Raw genomic sequence first — 19,116 nt, forward strand, 5'->3', positions numbered from 1 at the left:
AGCCATTGTTAGAATTCCTTTGCGACGTGTGCCACCCGAAACTAGAACTTACCAGACTTGATCGAACTACTATTACTACTACTAATCTTATTCATACTCTTTTGCTAAGCGTACCCGTGACCCGTTGGGTCACAACCATCATTATTTCCACCTTGATTTCATTTGAAAATTCATAAATTTTTGCATATCCGTTAAGGCATTCTCGTTGCATAACTAAAAATAATAATCTTTACTTCTGTGTTATTTTTATGTACTCACTTGGAGTTCTCGCACAATGATTAATCACTGACAACAACAACGTGGTGTTCCCTGGAGTCTGGGTGACAACAAGTCTCCCCAGATTTCCAGTACTCTCCACCTCTTTCGATAACCATTGCAGATGGATTTGCGTTATCGCAACAGCCACTTACCATTGATTTCTCGCTGGCAACGATTATTGGCTTTCATTGGGATGTGGGTGGCAATAAGCCTCCCAAAATTCTCAGTATTCTTCGCACTCATTCAGTGGAGGTCTGGTTAGTCCTCTCTCTCTCTCTCTCCCTATCTCTCTCTCTCTCTCTCTCTCGATCCTTTCATCTTTGATCCCTCACAAATATTTTGTGTCGTATCAGCTGATTGCTGATGTCTTTTTTATTTTTTTTTCGGAGGAGGAAGGACACGGGCTTATGGTCAGTGTAGTAAAAAAAAAAAAAAAAAAAAAAGTATGGGTAATGTTGACACTTTCTGAATGCAGAAACAAAATGGTGGTCCAAAAAGAGTTTTATGTAAAAACGGAAACTGACTGAAAGTAAAACTAAATACGAAACCAGCACACACTACTTGACACTCTGAACTTAAACAAAAAAAATATTTTTATTTAATGTTTTTTTTTTTTCATATTAAAACCATCAACAATTTTGTTTACTTTGAAATATGAACCGATATATTTTTAGATAGGATTTTAAAGTTAAATTCAATGTTTACGATTTTTTTTTTAATTGTCTTTTTTTTTTCTTCTTTTTTTTACACGGTGATCACCACTTATCAAGGCCCGGAAGCCACTCAGGGATAAGGGCTATTGCAAGTACAGTACGTTAGTGTGGAGATTTAATGAAGTGTTTACTTAAGGGGGCGGTTCATTAGGAATTTGTTAACGTTGGACATCCAGGTTATTGTCAGGTGAAAGCAGAGAATGATTTAAATAAATAAATAAATAAAAATAATAAAATTATAATAATAATAAAAATAATAATAAAATAATAAAATTAAAAATAATATAAATAATAATAATAAAAATAATAATAAAATAATAATAAGAAGAAAAAATAATAAAATAAATAATAATAATAATAATAAATAATAAAAAATAATAATAATAAATAATAAAAAATAATAAATAATAATAAAAAATAATAAAAAATAATAATAAGAAAAAAATAAGAAGAATAAGAATAAAATATTGATAATAATAAAAAATAAGAAGAATAAGAATAAAATAATAATAATTATAAATAATAATAATACTAATAAAATAATAATAATAATAATAATAAAATAATAATAATAAAATAATAATAAAATAATAATAATAATAATAATAATAATAATAATAATAAAATAATAATAATTATTATTATTATAAAAGTTTTAAAAAGCTTGCTTTGTATTCTGTATAACTATATTTAAAATAAATAAAACTGCCAATGTTTTTTTCCCAACATAAATAAAAAATATTAATAAAAATATTTTTAGTTCCATTAAGTTTATTGAATTGTATGCTGGATTCGTATTTCGTTCTACTTTTAATCAGTTTCCGTTTTTACATAAAACTCTGTTCTGAATTCCATTTTATTTCTGTATCCAGAAAGTGTCAATATTACCCAAAATTTTTGTTTATGGTGGACATTAAACTGAAAAGAATCTGTTTTTTTTTTGTTTGTTTGTTTTTTTTTCAAACATATCTCAATTCAAGAACTAAATGTTACATTTAAGCATAAGTTAACAAAATGTATTTAGGAAACAAATGTTCATGAACCCGAATTTCGGAGATTAACATACTAAACTATCCTATCTCCCCACCCCACCTCCCACGGCAAAGAAAATGAGATTCTACTTTTTTAGGCGATTACCAGTGAATTATTTTTAGAGTTGAGAGTTAGGGATCAGTTTCGTATATACATTTATTTGATTAAAAATGATTCCCCATTTCCTAGTCATTCTAAATTATTACGATAGTTAACTAGAAAAATACCACTAATCCCTAAGTCCGGGTGGCAAGGTCTTGAAACCAAACGGAATCGCTTGAAATAATAGATTATCACTCCCCCCGCCCCGTAAAAAATACTACACAGAGTGTATTACCAACAGAAAAAAAAATCAACTACCATAAAACGCTAAAATGGCCCGGAAATAGGGGATCATTTTACGTTAAATTTATATGTGCAACTGATCCCCATTCAAGAAAAAAAAAAGGTCCTGGATACGACCTTAAACTATATCCAGTGGTGAGGCCCCAGCTTGCGGGCTTTGGGGAGTGTGAAGCCACCCTTTAATTACCATTGCTCCCAGGTCCACTCTGACCCGGAGTGGTAGTACCTGTTAGGGTCCCAACTATGGGTTAAATAGAAACCGACTTGAAAACAATAAATATATTCTATTAAAAAAATTTTCTTCAAAATCTTTGGATTGGGCATTAAATAACCTGAAAATGGTTGATATGCTGTAAAACAAAAACAACCAAGTAAATTATATATATATATATATATATATATATATATATATATATATATATATATATATATATATATATATATATATTAACTAGAAAAATACCACTAATCCCTAAGTCCGGGTGGCAAGGTCTTGAAACCAAACGGAATCGCTTGAAATAATAGATTATCACTCCCCCCGCCCTGTAAAAAATATTACACAGAGTGTATTACCAACAGAAAAAAAAAATCATATATATATATATATATATAAAAGCTTTCACCAAGACTAGGGTGTTCACACGTAATCGCCTAAAAAAGTAGAATCTAATTGGGTAGGAGGTGATTGAACTGATGATGTTAATCCACAACCCACGAAATACTTATAGACTGAGCAATTTTTATTTTTGTCCCAATCAAAAGTGCTCCATTTTGGGGGAGCTGAGCAGCACATTAAAAACAAGCATCTTGTGCCTAATCTGTCCTTATTGGGAGGCAAATAAATAAGGACTATAAAATGTATTCATTTTTTTTTTTTTAATTAATATTTTGGTACATATCTACAGAACCCATACCTACCTTTTTTTTTTTTTTTTTTTTTTTTTAGGCGATTACATGTGGTTGCTACGACTTTGCCCTTGGACTCAGAGTTAGAGCTAAATTAAATTACTTAACTACCCTAAAAAGTTAGGATATATCTGCAGTTTACAGCCCGTGTTATTTCTAAAAATTATTATATATATATTTTTTTAGATAGGATTTAAGGTTAAAATCAATTTTTACGGTATCTTTTGTTTATTAAATTGTTAGGTGAAAGTACTAATTAGTTAACAACACCCCACCCCTTCCTCCTCATAACACTATTATTTCAGCACGGTCCGTAAACTGCAGAAATATCAAAGTTAGAATGGTCCGGAAATTGGGGATCATTTTACGTTAAATTTATATACGAAACTGATTCTTTTTTTCTTTTTGTTTTTTCGGGGTATTTACACGTAATCGCCTAAAGAAAGTATAATCTATGTTGTTGTTGCTAGATAGAGAGAGAGAGAGAGAGAGAGAGAGAGAGAGAGAGAGAGAGAGAGAGAGAGAGAGAGGGGTGATTTTGCTGGGGGTGTTAGTCTACAATACTACAAGAATAGAATATACTACGACCACTCACCATTGCAAGTGCGAGTGTAAACTGTTGAAACTACTACTGCGATGATCTTGCTGTAGCTCTGTCTCTGTCTTCAGTCATGGCGGATTTCAAGTAAGACGTGTACCGTTATGCTTATTGTGCCTCCGTCGACAAAGATGCCGTATGTGTCAGGTAAGATAAATGAACAGTCGGTTTTTCAAAAAACTCTTTTTATCTCGAGTGACAGTTGTTGAAAACCCCACATCCTCGCTCTACATGATTGCTCCGTTCTCCTTCCAAAATTAAATTGTCACCCCTATATGCATGCATGTGTGTGTATGCACGTATTATGATATATATATATATATATATATATATATATATATATATATATATATATATATATATATATATATATATATATATATATATCGATGTTGTTTGTTTGTTTGTTTTTGTTAGCGATTAATAAATTCAATTATTTATATGGAAGCGTTTTTTTTTTTTTGTTTTTTTTTACCTACATGCGAGTTGGGAATAATTTCCCTATGATCAATTTGGTACCCCTAAATGGGGAGCGGCAATCGGCATATGTATTATTTTTCAAATATAATTATCCACTGACACGTATTCCGTCGCCTACGACTCATCAGAGTGGTTGAATCTAGCAAGATTCGAAATCTCGAAATTAACTTAAAAATAATCAGTAATAATTGCATATATATATATATATATATATATATATAATTAGTACCATAATTATTTTTAAGTTAATATACATATATTATTATGTACACACACATACATATTGACAATATGTCATATTGTTATTTACACAGACAAATATAATTATATATGCACACACACATATACATATGTATGCCATTATGCACACAAGCATTATAAGGAGTTGATAATTATATTTTAAAAATTATCTTTTAAAAATAATAATTATATTTTAGAAATAATACATATGCCGCTCCCCATTGGGGGACGGGGTACCAAAATTGGTTACAGGGAAAATCATTCCCAACTCGCATTTAGGTGAAAATGCACTTTCGTATATAAAATTGAATTCATTCAAAAAGTATCGCAAAACAAAAACAAATAATATTTATATATATATATATATATATATATATATATATATATATATATATATATATATATATATATATATATATATATATATATTAATGATGGGACGATTCCAATATTTTTCCGATTCCGATTCTTTACAAATCTCTAAATGTTTTACTGTAAAAACACATCTTAAATGTGCTTGTATTATCTCACACGTAAAAACACACTTGTGATGGGGGGGGGGGGTGATCTAGAGATTTTAGTCCTACTGGAAGTTTAAAATCAATAAATATTTATTATTTTATTATTACTACCAGCAGTGGGAGATAATTTATAAAAAACGAAATCAAATGAAATTGGTAATTAAAGGAATCGGTTTTGGCATCGGAAATAGGCTCAAATTTTCCCGATTCCAGTAACGATTCTGATACCCCAAAAAGCTCCGCTTTTTCGGATTCCCGATTCCAATTGATCGTCCCAACATTAATATATATTTGTGTTTGTGTGTGTATGTATTTATAATAATATACATATACATATATATCTATAAGTATAGATGTATATGTGTGTGTGTGTGCATAATAAAATATGTATATCATATATATATGTGTATGCATAATATATAGATAAACTATAACTAACTTTATGTATCTTTATAAGCGTGAGTGTGTGTGTGTGCATAATGATATATGTACATTATATATATATATATATATATATATATACAATATGTGTATGTATAATATATATACATATATAAATATGTATATTATATATATAATAATAATATACATTTATATGTATATTATATATATATGCGTGTATAATATATATATATGTATGTATAAAATATATATAATATACGTATATATATATATGCATATTATATATATCTGTATGTATAATATATGTGTTTGTATAATATATGTGTGTGTTTGTATAATGTGTGTGTATGTATAATATATATGTATATGTATAATATATATATGTATATTATATATGTGTATGTATAATATATATATGTGTATGTATAATATATATATGTATATTATATATATATGTGTATGTATAATATATATATATAATATGTATATATATATATGTATATTATATATATATGTATATTATATATATGTGTATAATATATATATTTATATGTATGTATAATATATATATATGTGTGCGTGTATAATATATATTTATATGTATGTATAATATATAATATACATATATATATATATATGTATATTATATATATCTGTATGTATAATATATGTTTGTATAATATATATGTGTGTGTATGTATAATATATATGTATATGTATAATATATGTATATTATATATATGTGTATGTATAATATATATATGTGTATGTATAATATATATATGTGTATGTATAATATATATATATGTATACGTATAAATATGTATATTATATATATATATATGTATATATATATATATATATATATATATATATATATATATATATATATATATATATATATGAGCAAACAGTTAATAAAATATGAGATAATTTTATAAATATTCTTTAATATTTATAATTTACTTTAATTTTACCTTCTTCGATCATTTTGGTAAATTCAATTGTAATTTTCATTTTATATATATATATACATGTGTATATTATATATGTATTTATATATATATATATGTATATTATATATATGTGTGTGTGTGTGTGTAATATATATGTGTGTGTAATAATGATATATGTGTGTGTTGATACGATTAATCGAAATCGTGAATCGGAAAAATCGGAACTTTTGAGGGTATTGGAATCTGAAAATATTGTGATTATTTTCTTATTGTCAAAGACGATTCTTTTAATTATTATTTATTTTTATTGTGCATATTTGTTTAAAATTTAATTTTCCATTACTAATACTCATTATAAATTAATAAATATTGATTGATTTTAAAATATCGGTAAAACTAAAATCTATGAATTACTTTCTAACATTTGTTACGTTTGCAAAAATATATCCACATAAAGCATGTTATTTTTTGTTTGACAGTAGTCCGAAAGTTACAAAAAAAAAAAAAATCACGATCCCATTGTAAAGTATGTAGAGATATTTAACAGAATCAGAATCGGGAATTGTATCGGAATCAGGAACATATTGGAATCATCCTATCACTAATATATATATATATATATATATATATATATATATATATATATATATATATATATATATATATATATATATATATATATATATATATATATAAAGCTGAATCTCTGGTCACGAATAGGCTCCTATATGGTTGACTATTTGAAAAAACTGATTACATATAATGATAGAAGATGTATCGAGACACAGGAATGGGTATGTTTAATCTGGCAGAATGGTGGTTCATTAAAATTGTGGGGTCTCCGTTCGCGCCTGGTTCACAAAGTATAGAAATAAAAAATTTAAAAATTAAAAAAAAAAAAAACGTTTACAAGTGTTTTTGATATAGATGTACATAATAATACTTAATGTTTTAACTTAAATAGGGATGGTATAATAACATTGTGGGGTCTGCGTTCGCGCCTGGCCTCCATAGAATGGAAATAGGCACAAACTTTAATAAAGACTTTTCATATCTATCTGCGTAAGTATACTTTGATCATTATGTTTCAGTTTGAAGAAATATGGTATAATAAGATTATGGGGTGTTCGTTCGCGCCTGACCTCCATAGAATGGAAATATGTCACAAAGTTTAACAAGGTTTTTTAATATAGATCCACAGAATATTGTGATAAGTGTTTCATTGTGAACAGGTATGGTATAATAAATTATGGGGTTTATCTATTTTATTTTTACTTTCATCATATTTTGCTTTGGTTTTGATACCCCCAAATTCAACCCAAATTTACAACCCTTCCTTTTCATAATCTATCATACTTTCATAAATCAGAGTCCATTTTCTGTAGGCTGTTTTTGAACCCAGTCAACGACGTGTACTTTTGCTAGTACATATATATATATATATATATATATATATATATATATATATATATATATATATATATATATATATATATATATATTCCCGAAAGGATGAAACACTAGTGTTTGTAGGTATTTAATTATTATAGTAAATAATTATGTCAGCCCCTTTAAGAAATTTATTTCTTATCGTTGAGCACTTTCAGTTGTAATAAGTCGGTCCATTTAGCTCATATGCGTAGATCGTCATATAATGACTAAATCACTCTGACTGACGTTAAAAGCATTTAAAAAGAATAAATGTTTAATTTCAACTGTATCTCTCGCAATTGTCGGTAGTCGGTAGCCGAATAGTTCGGGTCCTTACTAATGAAACCAGACATGACTTCTGTTGCCAGGGTTCGAATCTCTCGACTGGTATTAATCGTGACACCCTGCACTGATGATTCCTGAAAGGATGAAACACTAGTGTCTGTAAGTATTTAATTATTATAGTAAATAATTATATATATATATATATATATATATATATATATATATATATATATATATATATATATATATATTAGTGATGGGACGATTCCAATATTTTTCCCGATTCCGCTACAATTACTGATTCCGCACGAAATTCCCAATTCCGATTCTTTATAAATCTCTACATTTTTAACTATATAACTGTATTTTTCTAGGATTATCGTAAAAACACACACGTTAACTGTGCAGATATTTTCCTAAACATAAAAATACACTTCTGGAGGATGATCTATCGATTTTAGCTTCACTGATAATATAAAATCAATAAATATTTATTATTTTATCATTATTACCAGCAATGGAAGATTTTGCTTTAAACAAAATAAAATTAAAAAAACACAATTAAATGAATCGTTGTGGCATCGGAACATCGGTACAAATTTTTCCAATTCCGATACTAATGCCGATTCTGATACTCTCAAATATTCCGATTTTTTCACTTCTCAATTCTGATTCCAATAAATCGTCCCAACACTAATATATATATATATATATATATATATATATATATATATATATATATCATCACTATCATCATCAACCACCACCACTCACTACGAGTTCTTACACAGGCTGTTACCAGCGATCACTCACTGGCAATAACTTGTGGCATTCCCTGGAGCCTGAGTGAAACTGAGTCTCCCCAGATTTCCAGTGTTCTCCACCTTTCTCAGTAACCAGCGTAGATGACGTCACGTTATTGCAACAGCCGCTTATCATTGATCTCTTGCTAGTACTGACCATTGGTATTTTCTGGAGTTTGGATAGCAAAACGTCTCCCCAGTGTCCCAGTGCTCACTACACTTTTTCAATAGAGGTCTGGTTAGTGCTCTCCTTCTTCTGGAAATTAAAAATTATATATATGCTTTTTGGTCCCCCGACAAAAAGAGAGTGGACCCGTAAATTCATCCTTGTCCGTTCATCCATTCGTTTGTCCACAATTTTCTCAATAACTACACCTTGGAATCTTTAGAAATTTTGCACAAACATTAAACATGTAAAAGTAACAGACCGGATTTTTCGGGAAAACTCCGGTTGTCCCCCCTAGGGATGCCTTTCAGGTTAAAATGGATTAAATTGACACTTTTGTGCTTATTAAAAAAAATTGATGCCTTGGATTTTTATAAAAGTTTCTGAAAAGTTGTAACTAACTGATTTCTATATAATTTTGTTTGTCTATACTTTGCGATTACTCTTGGGTGTGCCCCAGGGGCTCTTTTAGGGCTAATACAAAACACTCCATTTTTGGTACTATTTTACTATATTTGTCCAGAATTTTCTGTATATGTCTATTTAGCAGTTTTGCATGGTGCTGAACTCAAATTTAAATATGTTAAGGCCTTGGGGACTTTTAGGGCTCAATGGGGACTTAGTCATTTTTTTTTTTTTTGCACTCACGAAGGACCATGCATGCTTCACTTATTTCAGAAATAACTGAACAGTTAATTCGATTATTTCTTCTACAAAATATTTTTTTATTAATAAATAAGCATATATATTTATCTATTTATTATTATTTTCATTTTTTTTTAAACAGTAATCTACGTGCAAGCATGTTTCGGGGTCCTACCCCTCTTCAGCATAGCTTGACTGTTGTGAGGGCTCGAAACCCGGACCTTATGTATTTCAGTCCAGCGTCTTAATCCATCACGCTATGATGCCATAGACAATTTACTGTTTAGTTTTTATCATTTATCTATTTACGTAGTTTTGTTGTTGATTTTTTAAGCGATATTAAGGTTATAGTCTCCACCTTGGAGATCTGGTGTTTTCTTAGAAAGTCGCCCTCTTTTTATATGGAGGTATTTATTTTATTTATTTATTATTATTTTTTATAAACATTAATCTACGTACACGCGTGTTTATATATATATATATATATATATACTTATTTGGTTCGTTGGTTGGTTGTTTTTGTTTTACGTCATATCAACCCTTTTCGGGTTATTTAACGCCGAATCCAAAGATTTTGAAGAAAAAATTTTTAATAGAATATATTTGTTGTTTTCAAGTTGGTTTCTATTTAACCCATAGTTGGAACCCTAACAGGTACTACCACTCCGGGTCAGAGTGGACCTGGGAGCAATGGTAATTAAAGGGTGGCTCCACACTCCCCAAAGTCTGCAAGCTGGGGTCTCACCACTGGATATAGTTTAAGGTCATATCCAGGACCCCCATAGAGGGACTTTTACCCTCTGCAGGGAGGCAGTCGGTGTATTCTAATGCCCCACCGACAGGACCAATATAATTATTTACTATGATAATTATTAAATACCTACAAAAAGGTATTTAACATATTTGACATAACTATTTCCATATATATATATATATATATATATATATATATATAGTAATAATTATGTCAGTCTCTTTAAGAACTCCGTTCTTATTGTTAAGCACTCTTAATTTGAAATGAAATAAGGCGTCCCCTTGAGCTGAGCTTCGTGCTTAGATCATGACGTTATAATCATAAGATCACTATCGGCTGTCTTGGCATTTACGCTTTATATAAATGTTAATTTCAACTGTATTTCTTGTGGTTAACGTTGGCCGTGCGGTTTGTTCCTTGCTAATGGAGTCAGGGATGGCTTCATGGCCGGATTCAAATTTCCCGACCAGCTGTAATCGTAACTCTCTACACTGATGATTCCCGAAAGGATGAAACACTAGTGTCTGCACATATTTAATAATTTATATATATATATATATATATATATATATATATATATATATATATATATAAAGAACATATACGTAAATTGCGATATATCCGAAAAGTCAACGATGGGTAAGACTTTGGGCTTTTTACCATGGGGGCCTGATTCGCTAGATTCAGCCACTCTGAAGAGTCGTAGATGACGAAACACGTGTCAGTGGATAATTATATTTTAAGAATAATGTGTATGTATAATATTTTTTATTTTTATTTATTTATTTTTTTTTATTACATTTTTACCCCAAACAAGGCACATTGCCACTTTGGTGTAGGGGGCTACTATCAGGGGCAACAACTACTGGGGTACTATGTAGGGATTTGAGCAGCAAGATGTAGGTTCACGTTGCACTTGAACTACTGCACGTCAGTACAGTTGGGGAAGCAGGGACCTGGAATGGAATTCCAAAGTCTGGCGGTTCTGGGGAAGAAACTACTGGAGTAGAAAGATCTTTTACATCTTGGGATCTCTACTGTGTGGGGGTGGGATTTAGCAGCCTGTTGGGTTTGTCGAGGGTGTTCACGTCGTGGGGGCACAAGTGCTTGCAGTTCGTCAGAGCATTCACCATTAAAATACTTGTAGAACAGGCAGAGGGATGCAACGTTTCGTCGATGGGACAAAGGCTGAAGCTTAGATGCCAGTTCAGGGCCTATCAGATTTGCAACTCTCTTTTGAACTTTGTCAAGAAGCGAGAGACTAGTAGCAGATGCACCAGCCCAAATATGACAGCAATACTCCATACATGGGCGAATGGTGGCCTTATAGAGGTACAGGATACTTTTGGGTGTTAGTAGTTTTCTAGCACGGTAGAGAGAACCCACCTTCCTTGCAGTGGCCCTGGCAATGCCTTCAATGTAATTGTTCCAACTCATGTTTCCTGTGAACGTTAGGCCAAGGAGTTTGAAAGATGTACTCTCAGATAAAGAGTCGTTGGCCATTGCTATATGTGGTAGAGAAGGTTTCTTGTAATTATTGAATGAAGCTAGTTTAGTCTTGGCGGCATTGAACATGACCATCCGTTTTTGTCCCCGTTCCACTACAGATTGGAGGCCATCCTCTAGTGTTTCTGCCATTTATTTAGATATGTGTTCATTTGTTTTCCCGGCGTGCCTGTTATAGAGTGTGGTGTCATCAGCATATATACCCATCTCAGAGGCAATTTTATCATGGAGGTCATTAATGAATATCAGGAACAGTAGAGGTCCAAGGATAGACCCCTGGGGCACTCCCGCATTTATGTCATATTATATATATATATATATATATATATATATATATATATATATATATATATATATATATATATATATATAATGTGTGTGTGTGTGTGTTTCTGTGGAAATATATTCTATTTCCTTATAATATATACCAATCCTTATTTAAGAAGCTCAATGAAATTATAGAGCAATATAGTGAATAAATGACAAAAGATTATATTTCAAAGTTCATAATGTTGACCATCTTATAATTTATTCCTTTAATTCAGTTGGCATTTACAATTCTTGATAATATCTGTTTTGTAGTGCAAAAGCAAACATTTGATTATTATATTAATTAGTGAATCTATTTTGCCCTAAACTCATCAGAAGAAATAGCAACAATCAATCCGTCAAAAAGAAATAAGGTGTGTTTTGACATGATTCGAATCCGAAAATTGGAAGAGAAGCTGTAAATACCTTATAATTTTAAATTGATATATATATATATATATATGTATCCTAGCAAAAGTACCCGTCGTTGATTGGGTTCAAAAACAGCCTACAGAAAATGGACTCTGATTCATGAAAGTATGATAGGTTATGAAAAGGAAGGGTTGTAAAGAGATAGCTTCGAATTTGGGGGTATCAAAACCAAAGCAAAATATGATGAAAGTAAAAATAAAATAGATAAACCCCATAATTTATTATACCATACCTGTTCACACTGAAACACTTATCACAATATTGTGTGGATCTATATTAAAAAACCTTGTTAAACTTTGTGACATATTTCCATTCTATGGAGGTCCGGCGCGAACGAACACCCCATAATTTTATCATACCATATTTCTTCAAACTGAAACATAATTATCAAAGTATACTTACGCAGATAGATATGAAAAGTCTTTATTAAAGTTTGTGCCTATTTCCATTCTATGAAGACCAGGTGCGAACGCTGACCCTACAATTTTATTATACCATCCCTATTTAAGTTAAAACATACTTATCAAAGTATTATTATGTACATCTATATCAAAAACACTTGTAAACGTTTTTTTTTTTTATTTTTTTTTTTCTATACTTTGTGGACCAGGCGCTTACGCTGACCCCACAATTTTAATGAATCATCATTATGCCAGATCAAACATACCCATTCCTGTGTCTCGATACATCTTCTATCATTATATGTGATCAGTTTTCTATAATAGTCAACCATATAGGAGCCTATTCGTGACCAGGCACACACACACACACACACACACACACACACACACACACACACACACACACACACACACACACACACACACACACACGTTCAGCTTTATATTATAGATATATATATATACTATTGCATAAAAGAAACTTTCTCTTTGTGCATGTGTGGAGGAGGTCGTTCCCTATGGACTCAAAAGCGACTGGGCCGATTTTTATGAAATTTCACATGAAGGTATTTTATGTGCCTGGTAGTGTTCTTAGATAGGTTTTGTATCGGAATGTCTTTGATAAGTATCGATAATTGAAATGAAAAAAAGAACAAGCGATTTTGACCAAAGTTAATACCTTACACAGCCTGATATCACAATTCAATTTGAAAAGTTTTAGTATCACACAAGCAGAAAAGTCCGACATATGTAATCAACAGTAGGTTCTTTGATATGACAGGGGTGCGCTAAAAATGAATGTTTCTGTTTAAAGCACAATTGAACCATGATACTTCATTTTTTCATTTTAAATTTAAATTCAAGTCATTATATATGAAAAATAAATTTATAAAAATCAACAGTAGGTTCTCTACAGTGCAATGTAGACTACAGTGTATTGTGGACTAAGTCACTGCGAAGAGCATGAGAAGTTTCATTCCAGTGCACTGCGGTAGGTTCCCAACAAGAGCAGGCAATCAATCGATTTGATTGAAAAATGGGTGATTTTACTGATTTTGATGGCAATTAAATTATGGGAGTGTGAAACATTCATTGATCATCATTCAATCCCAGGCAACATCAGGTCCCCCTGCTAGCATATATATATATATATATATATATATATAAACTACTTCATTTACTCACATAAAATTAATATACGAAAGTATAAATTTATGCGTAAACTTTAAGTATTTACTTCAAAAGTGCTCAATACGTAGGTAGAGCTAGTTAGTAAGTTATAAAATATATATGGCGATTAAGCTACACTGAATATTCCATGTTTCATCCATTCTAGGACTCTTCAGGCGTATGCACAAATTTTGTGGTTGTCTGTCTTTTTTATATACGCACCTTCTATTGAGATTTTAGTTAGCCAATCAGCTTTCTTGTTTCCACCGCACTCTTCCTATCAGCCAATGAACATACACTTATCGGACAGTGTAGCTTAATCGCCATATATATTTTATAACTTACTAACTATATATATATATATATATATATATATATATAAAATATGTAATCAGGGGAAATAATAAGAGCATAATGTTTTAGCTGATGTAACCTCCGACCTTCTTCAGGTGTATCTAGTTGAACTCGGGAATCTTTCTGTTGAACGCGGGAATCTTTCTGTTGAACTCGGGAATCTTTCTGTTGAACTCGGGAATCTTTTTTTTGAACTCGGGAATCTTTCTGTTGAACTCGGGAATCTTTCTGTTGAACTCGGGAATCTTTTTTTTTGAACTCGGGAATCTTTCTGTTGAACACGGGAATCTTTCTGTTGAACTCTGGAATCTTTCTGTTGAACTCAAGAATCTTTCTGTTGAACTCGGGAATCTTTCTGTTGAACTCGGGAATCTCTGTTGAACACGGGAATCTTTCTGTTGAACTCGGGAATCTTTCTGTTGAACTCTGGAATCTTTCTGTTGAACTCGGGAATCTTTCTGTTGAACACGGGAATCTTTCTGTTGAACTCGGAAATCTTTCTGTTGAACTCGGGAATCTTTCTGTTGAACACGGGAATCTTTCTGTTGAACTCGGAAATCTTTCTGTTGAAGGCTGGAATCTCTGTTGAACTCTGGAATCTTTCTGTTGAACTCGGGAATCTCTGTTGAACACGGGAATCTTTCTGTTGAACTCGGAAATCTTTCTGTTGAACTCGGGAATCTTTCTGTTGAACTCAAGAATCTTTCTGTTGAACACGGGAATCTTTCTGTTGAACACGGGAATCTTTCTGTTGAACACGGGAATCTTTCTGTTGAACACGGGAATCTTTCTGTTGAACTCTGGAATCTTTCTTTTGAAGGCTGGAATCTCTGTTGAACTCTGGAATCTTTCTGTTGAACTTGGGAATCTTTCTGTTGAACTCTGGAATCTTTCTGTTGAACGTGGGAATCTTTCTGTTGAACTCTGGAATCTTTCTGTTGAACGTGGGAATCTTTCTGTTGAACTCGGGAATCTTTCTGTTGAACACGGGAATCTTTCTGTTGAATGCGGGAATCTTTCTGTTGAACTCTCGAATCTTTCTGTTGAACACGGGAATCTTTCTGTTGAACTCGGGAATATTTCTGTTGAACACGGGAATCTTTCTGTTGAACGCGGGAATCTTTCTGTTGAACTCTGGAATCTTTCTGTTGAACACGGGAATCTTTCTGTTGAACTTGGGAATCTTTCTGTTGAACACAGGAATCTTTCTGTTGAACGCGGGAATCTTTCTGTTGAACGCGGGAATCTTTCTGTTGAACGCGGGAATCTTTCTGTTGAACTTGGGGAATCTTTCTGTTGAACTCGGGAATCTGCTAGAATTTCGAATGGAACTGTTTGTCTAACCTTTTTCATATCAGAGTTCCTTAAATGAAACATAATTTGTGATGTAGTATTCATAATTTCATTCGAAATTCGATTTTTATCACATATTTCCACTAAACTAGCTCGATTTCAATAGTTCATCTATATTGCTTTCACATAAACTACAGTAAATTATTTATGTAGTCTACAAGCTATGAATAAACTTATGTTAAAAAAAAGACATAATTAAATCTGAAAGTAAATTCTATGGTTGGCAGGATAAAAGTTAAACCATGTGGGGTAGCATGCTCTCTTCTGCTCATCAATAACTTGTTACAAGTCCTAAGTATATATATATATATATATTATTCCTTAATTGGAATTCATTTTTTGAGATGAGCATTATATATTAATTTTTTTTTTTTTTTTTAATTTTTATTTCGGACTATTAGTCTCATCTTTATTAGTTGTTGTTTTTGGATCTTTTTATTGGTTCACAACGTTTCGGCCAACTTCCTCTGGCCTTCGCCAGGTGGTAACCGCGACGGATAGGAACTTCGAATCTCCTAACTGCATTCTCAGCCATCACTGCCATCCGTAGTTGTTGTCGTCTCACCACATTTTTGACCAATTAACCTCTGGCACGAAGGCCAGAGGAAGTTGGCCGAAACGTTATGAACCAATAAAAAAATCCAAAAACAACAACTAATAAAGATGAGACTAATAGTCCGAAATAAAAATAAAAATTAATAAGTCCTAAGTAGTTCACAACTATACTTTTGAGTTACGCCCACACTGAGGATTGAACCTTCAACCTCTAGGAGAGTGTAACTCACCACTGAATGTACAGAGTGCCTTATCCACTATGCCACGTAATGCTCTTGTGTAAAAAAGACACAGGATCAGAACAGTAGTTTGAAGAATCCAAATAATACAAATAATCAATCCCTCATTTCAAAAATTCAGAAACAGTCACATTCGATATCGGAAAGACGATGTTCTGCTGCCACATCTGCAGAGGTGGCGCTCAAAGTATCATTTTCTACCTTCATAGGGTACAAAATTGATTTTGAAATCTAGTGGACGTCCCTGGAACCCTTTTCTCACAGAATAGACATTGGTAGTCTTTCTCTACTCTATCACTATTTTCATGGTTGGTGCTTGACTGAGCTCCAAATCTATAGTCCTCCCCTCCCCCGACCCCATCCTGCAAAACATTCAAAACAAAAACTCTTCTAACTACAACCACTATAAATAATTTTCCTTTCTTTCTTCTATCTAAAACTAAATCAAATCTTCATGAACAAAGTTTCTTTCCAGAAGAGACGTTGCGAGCCTGTCGCTGCTCTATAATTATTTTTATGGCAAGTGCTCGTCTGAACTTCACTCTATGGTCCCCCTCTGCTAAACTTTCACAAAAAATACTCGACTAGCGACAACCACTATTAACAATTTCCTCCATTCTCTATCTGTGCCTAAACCTAAACACAGATTCCATGAACAAAGTTTATTTCCTAGAACTGCCTACCTGTGGAACAGTTCCAGTGACCTGCTTCCCGGCCAATTACAACATGGTAGCCTTCAAGTCCAATGTAAACAAATTCTTGTTGAGCCCTTTAAATAATCAAATTTCTATACAACTTACACCATTAATGATTACTACACTACCACCTTACATTCATTACCCCTTATCCTCGAGTAGCCTTTGAGCCTTGATGAATGGTAACTCCCTTGGCAAAAAAAAAAAAAAGAAATTCCCGTTTGTTGAACACAATTCCATGGGACTGCTTCCCATATAGTCTTACAAATTTACTTTTGTAATTTTGTAATTTTTTTTTAATTCAAGCGAAACAAGATATATTGCCACTGAAGTGTATGAGGATACTGTGATAGGAGTCATATTTATAGCAGGCAATATATATATATATATATATATATATATATATATATATATATATATATATATATGTATATATAGATATATAAAATATAATTATATTATTACTATAATAATTATATATATATATATATATATATATAAAGCTGAACGTGTGTGTGTGTATGTAGTCACGAATACGTTCCTATATGGTTGAATATTTAAAAAAAACTGATTACATATAATGATAGAAGATGTATCGAGACACAGGAATGGGTATGCTTGATCTGGCGGAACGGTTGTTCATTAAAATTGTGGGGTCTGCGTTCGCGCCTGGTCCACAAAGTATGGAAATAAAAAATTAAAAAATTTTGATATAGATGTACATAATAATACTTTGATAAGTATGTTTTAACTTAAATAGGGATGGTATAATGAAATTGTGGGGTCTGTGTTCGCACCTGGCCTCCATAGAATGGAAATAGGCACAAACTTTAATAAAGACTTTTCATATCTATCTGCGTAAGTATACTTTGATAATTATGTTTCAGTTTGAAGAAATATGGTATAATAAAATTATGGGGTGTTCGTTCGCACCTGACCTCCATAGAATGGAAATATGTTACAAAGTTTAACAAGGTTTTTTAATATAGATCCACAGAATATTGTGATAAGTGTTTCAGCGTGAACAGGTATGGTATAATAAATTATGGGGTTTATCTATTTTATTTTTACTTTCATCATATTTTGCTTTGGTTTTGATACCTCCAAATTCAAAACTATCTCTTTACAACCCTTCCTTTTCATAACCTATCATACTTTCATAAATCAGAGTTCATTTTCTGTAGGCTGTTTTTGAACCCAGTCAACGACGGGTACTTTTGCTCGTATAATATAATTATATTACTACTATAATAATTATATATATAGTAATTATATTATTACTATAATTATGTGTGTGTGTGTGTGTGTGTGTGTGTGTGTGTGTGTGTGTGTGTGTGTGATTGAGTGAGAGAGAGAGAGAGAGAGAGAGAGAGAGAGAGAGAGAGAGAATAGACCGCCCTTTTTCATGGGACGTAATTATTTATTTTACTTTTATTATGAAATATTATTTTACGCGGATAAAAGTATACCTATATGCATATAGATTTGAAATCTACACAATTTACGGCGATTATGATCCCGGACACTGCTGTTGTCGCCTTGGTAGTTATTGAATATTTCCTTTTAT

At 31.5% G+C, this 19,116-nt stretch overlaps 1 protein-coding gene across 3 annotated transcripts in view; it reads left to right on the forward strand.

Moving 5' to 3' along the window:
* The window catches only part of LOC145268811 (EVI5-like protein), a 663,419-nt gene that overhangs the window by 190,593 nt on the left and 453,710 nt on the right, over positions 1-19,116 (forward strand). Inside the window, exon 1 of one of the 3 annotated variants that reach the window (XM_080124433.1) lies at positions 3,838-3,999. The exons of the other annotated variants lie outside the window; for them this stretch is intronic. Within the exon in view, the coding sequence (XP_079980559.1) occupies positions 3,957-3,999 (43 nt within the window). The 5' untranslated portion in view covers positions 3,838-3,956. Of the gene's footprint in view, positions 1-3,837; positions 4,000-19,116 lie in introns of those variants that run through there. 3 annotated transcript variants of the gene reach the window in all.

The sequence above is a fragment of the Euprymna scolopes genome, chromosome 44 (genome assembly GCF_053919585.1).
Source record: "Euprymna scolopes isolate OS-2025 chromosome 44, ASM5391958v1, whole genome shotgun sequence".
Taxonomy (NCBI): domain Eukaryota; kingdom Metazoa; phylum Mollusca; class Cephalopoda; order Sepiida; family Sepiolidae; genus Euprymna; species Euprymna scolopes.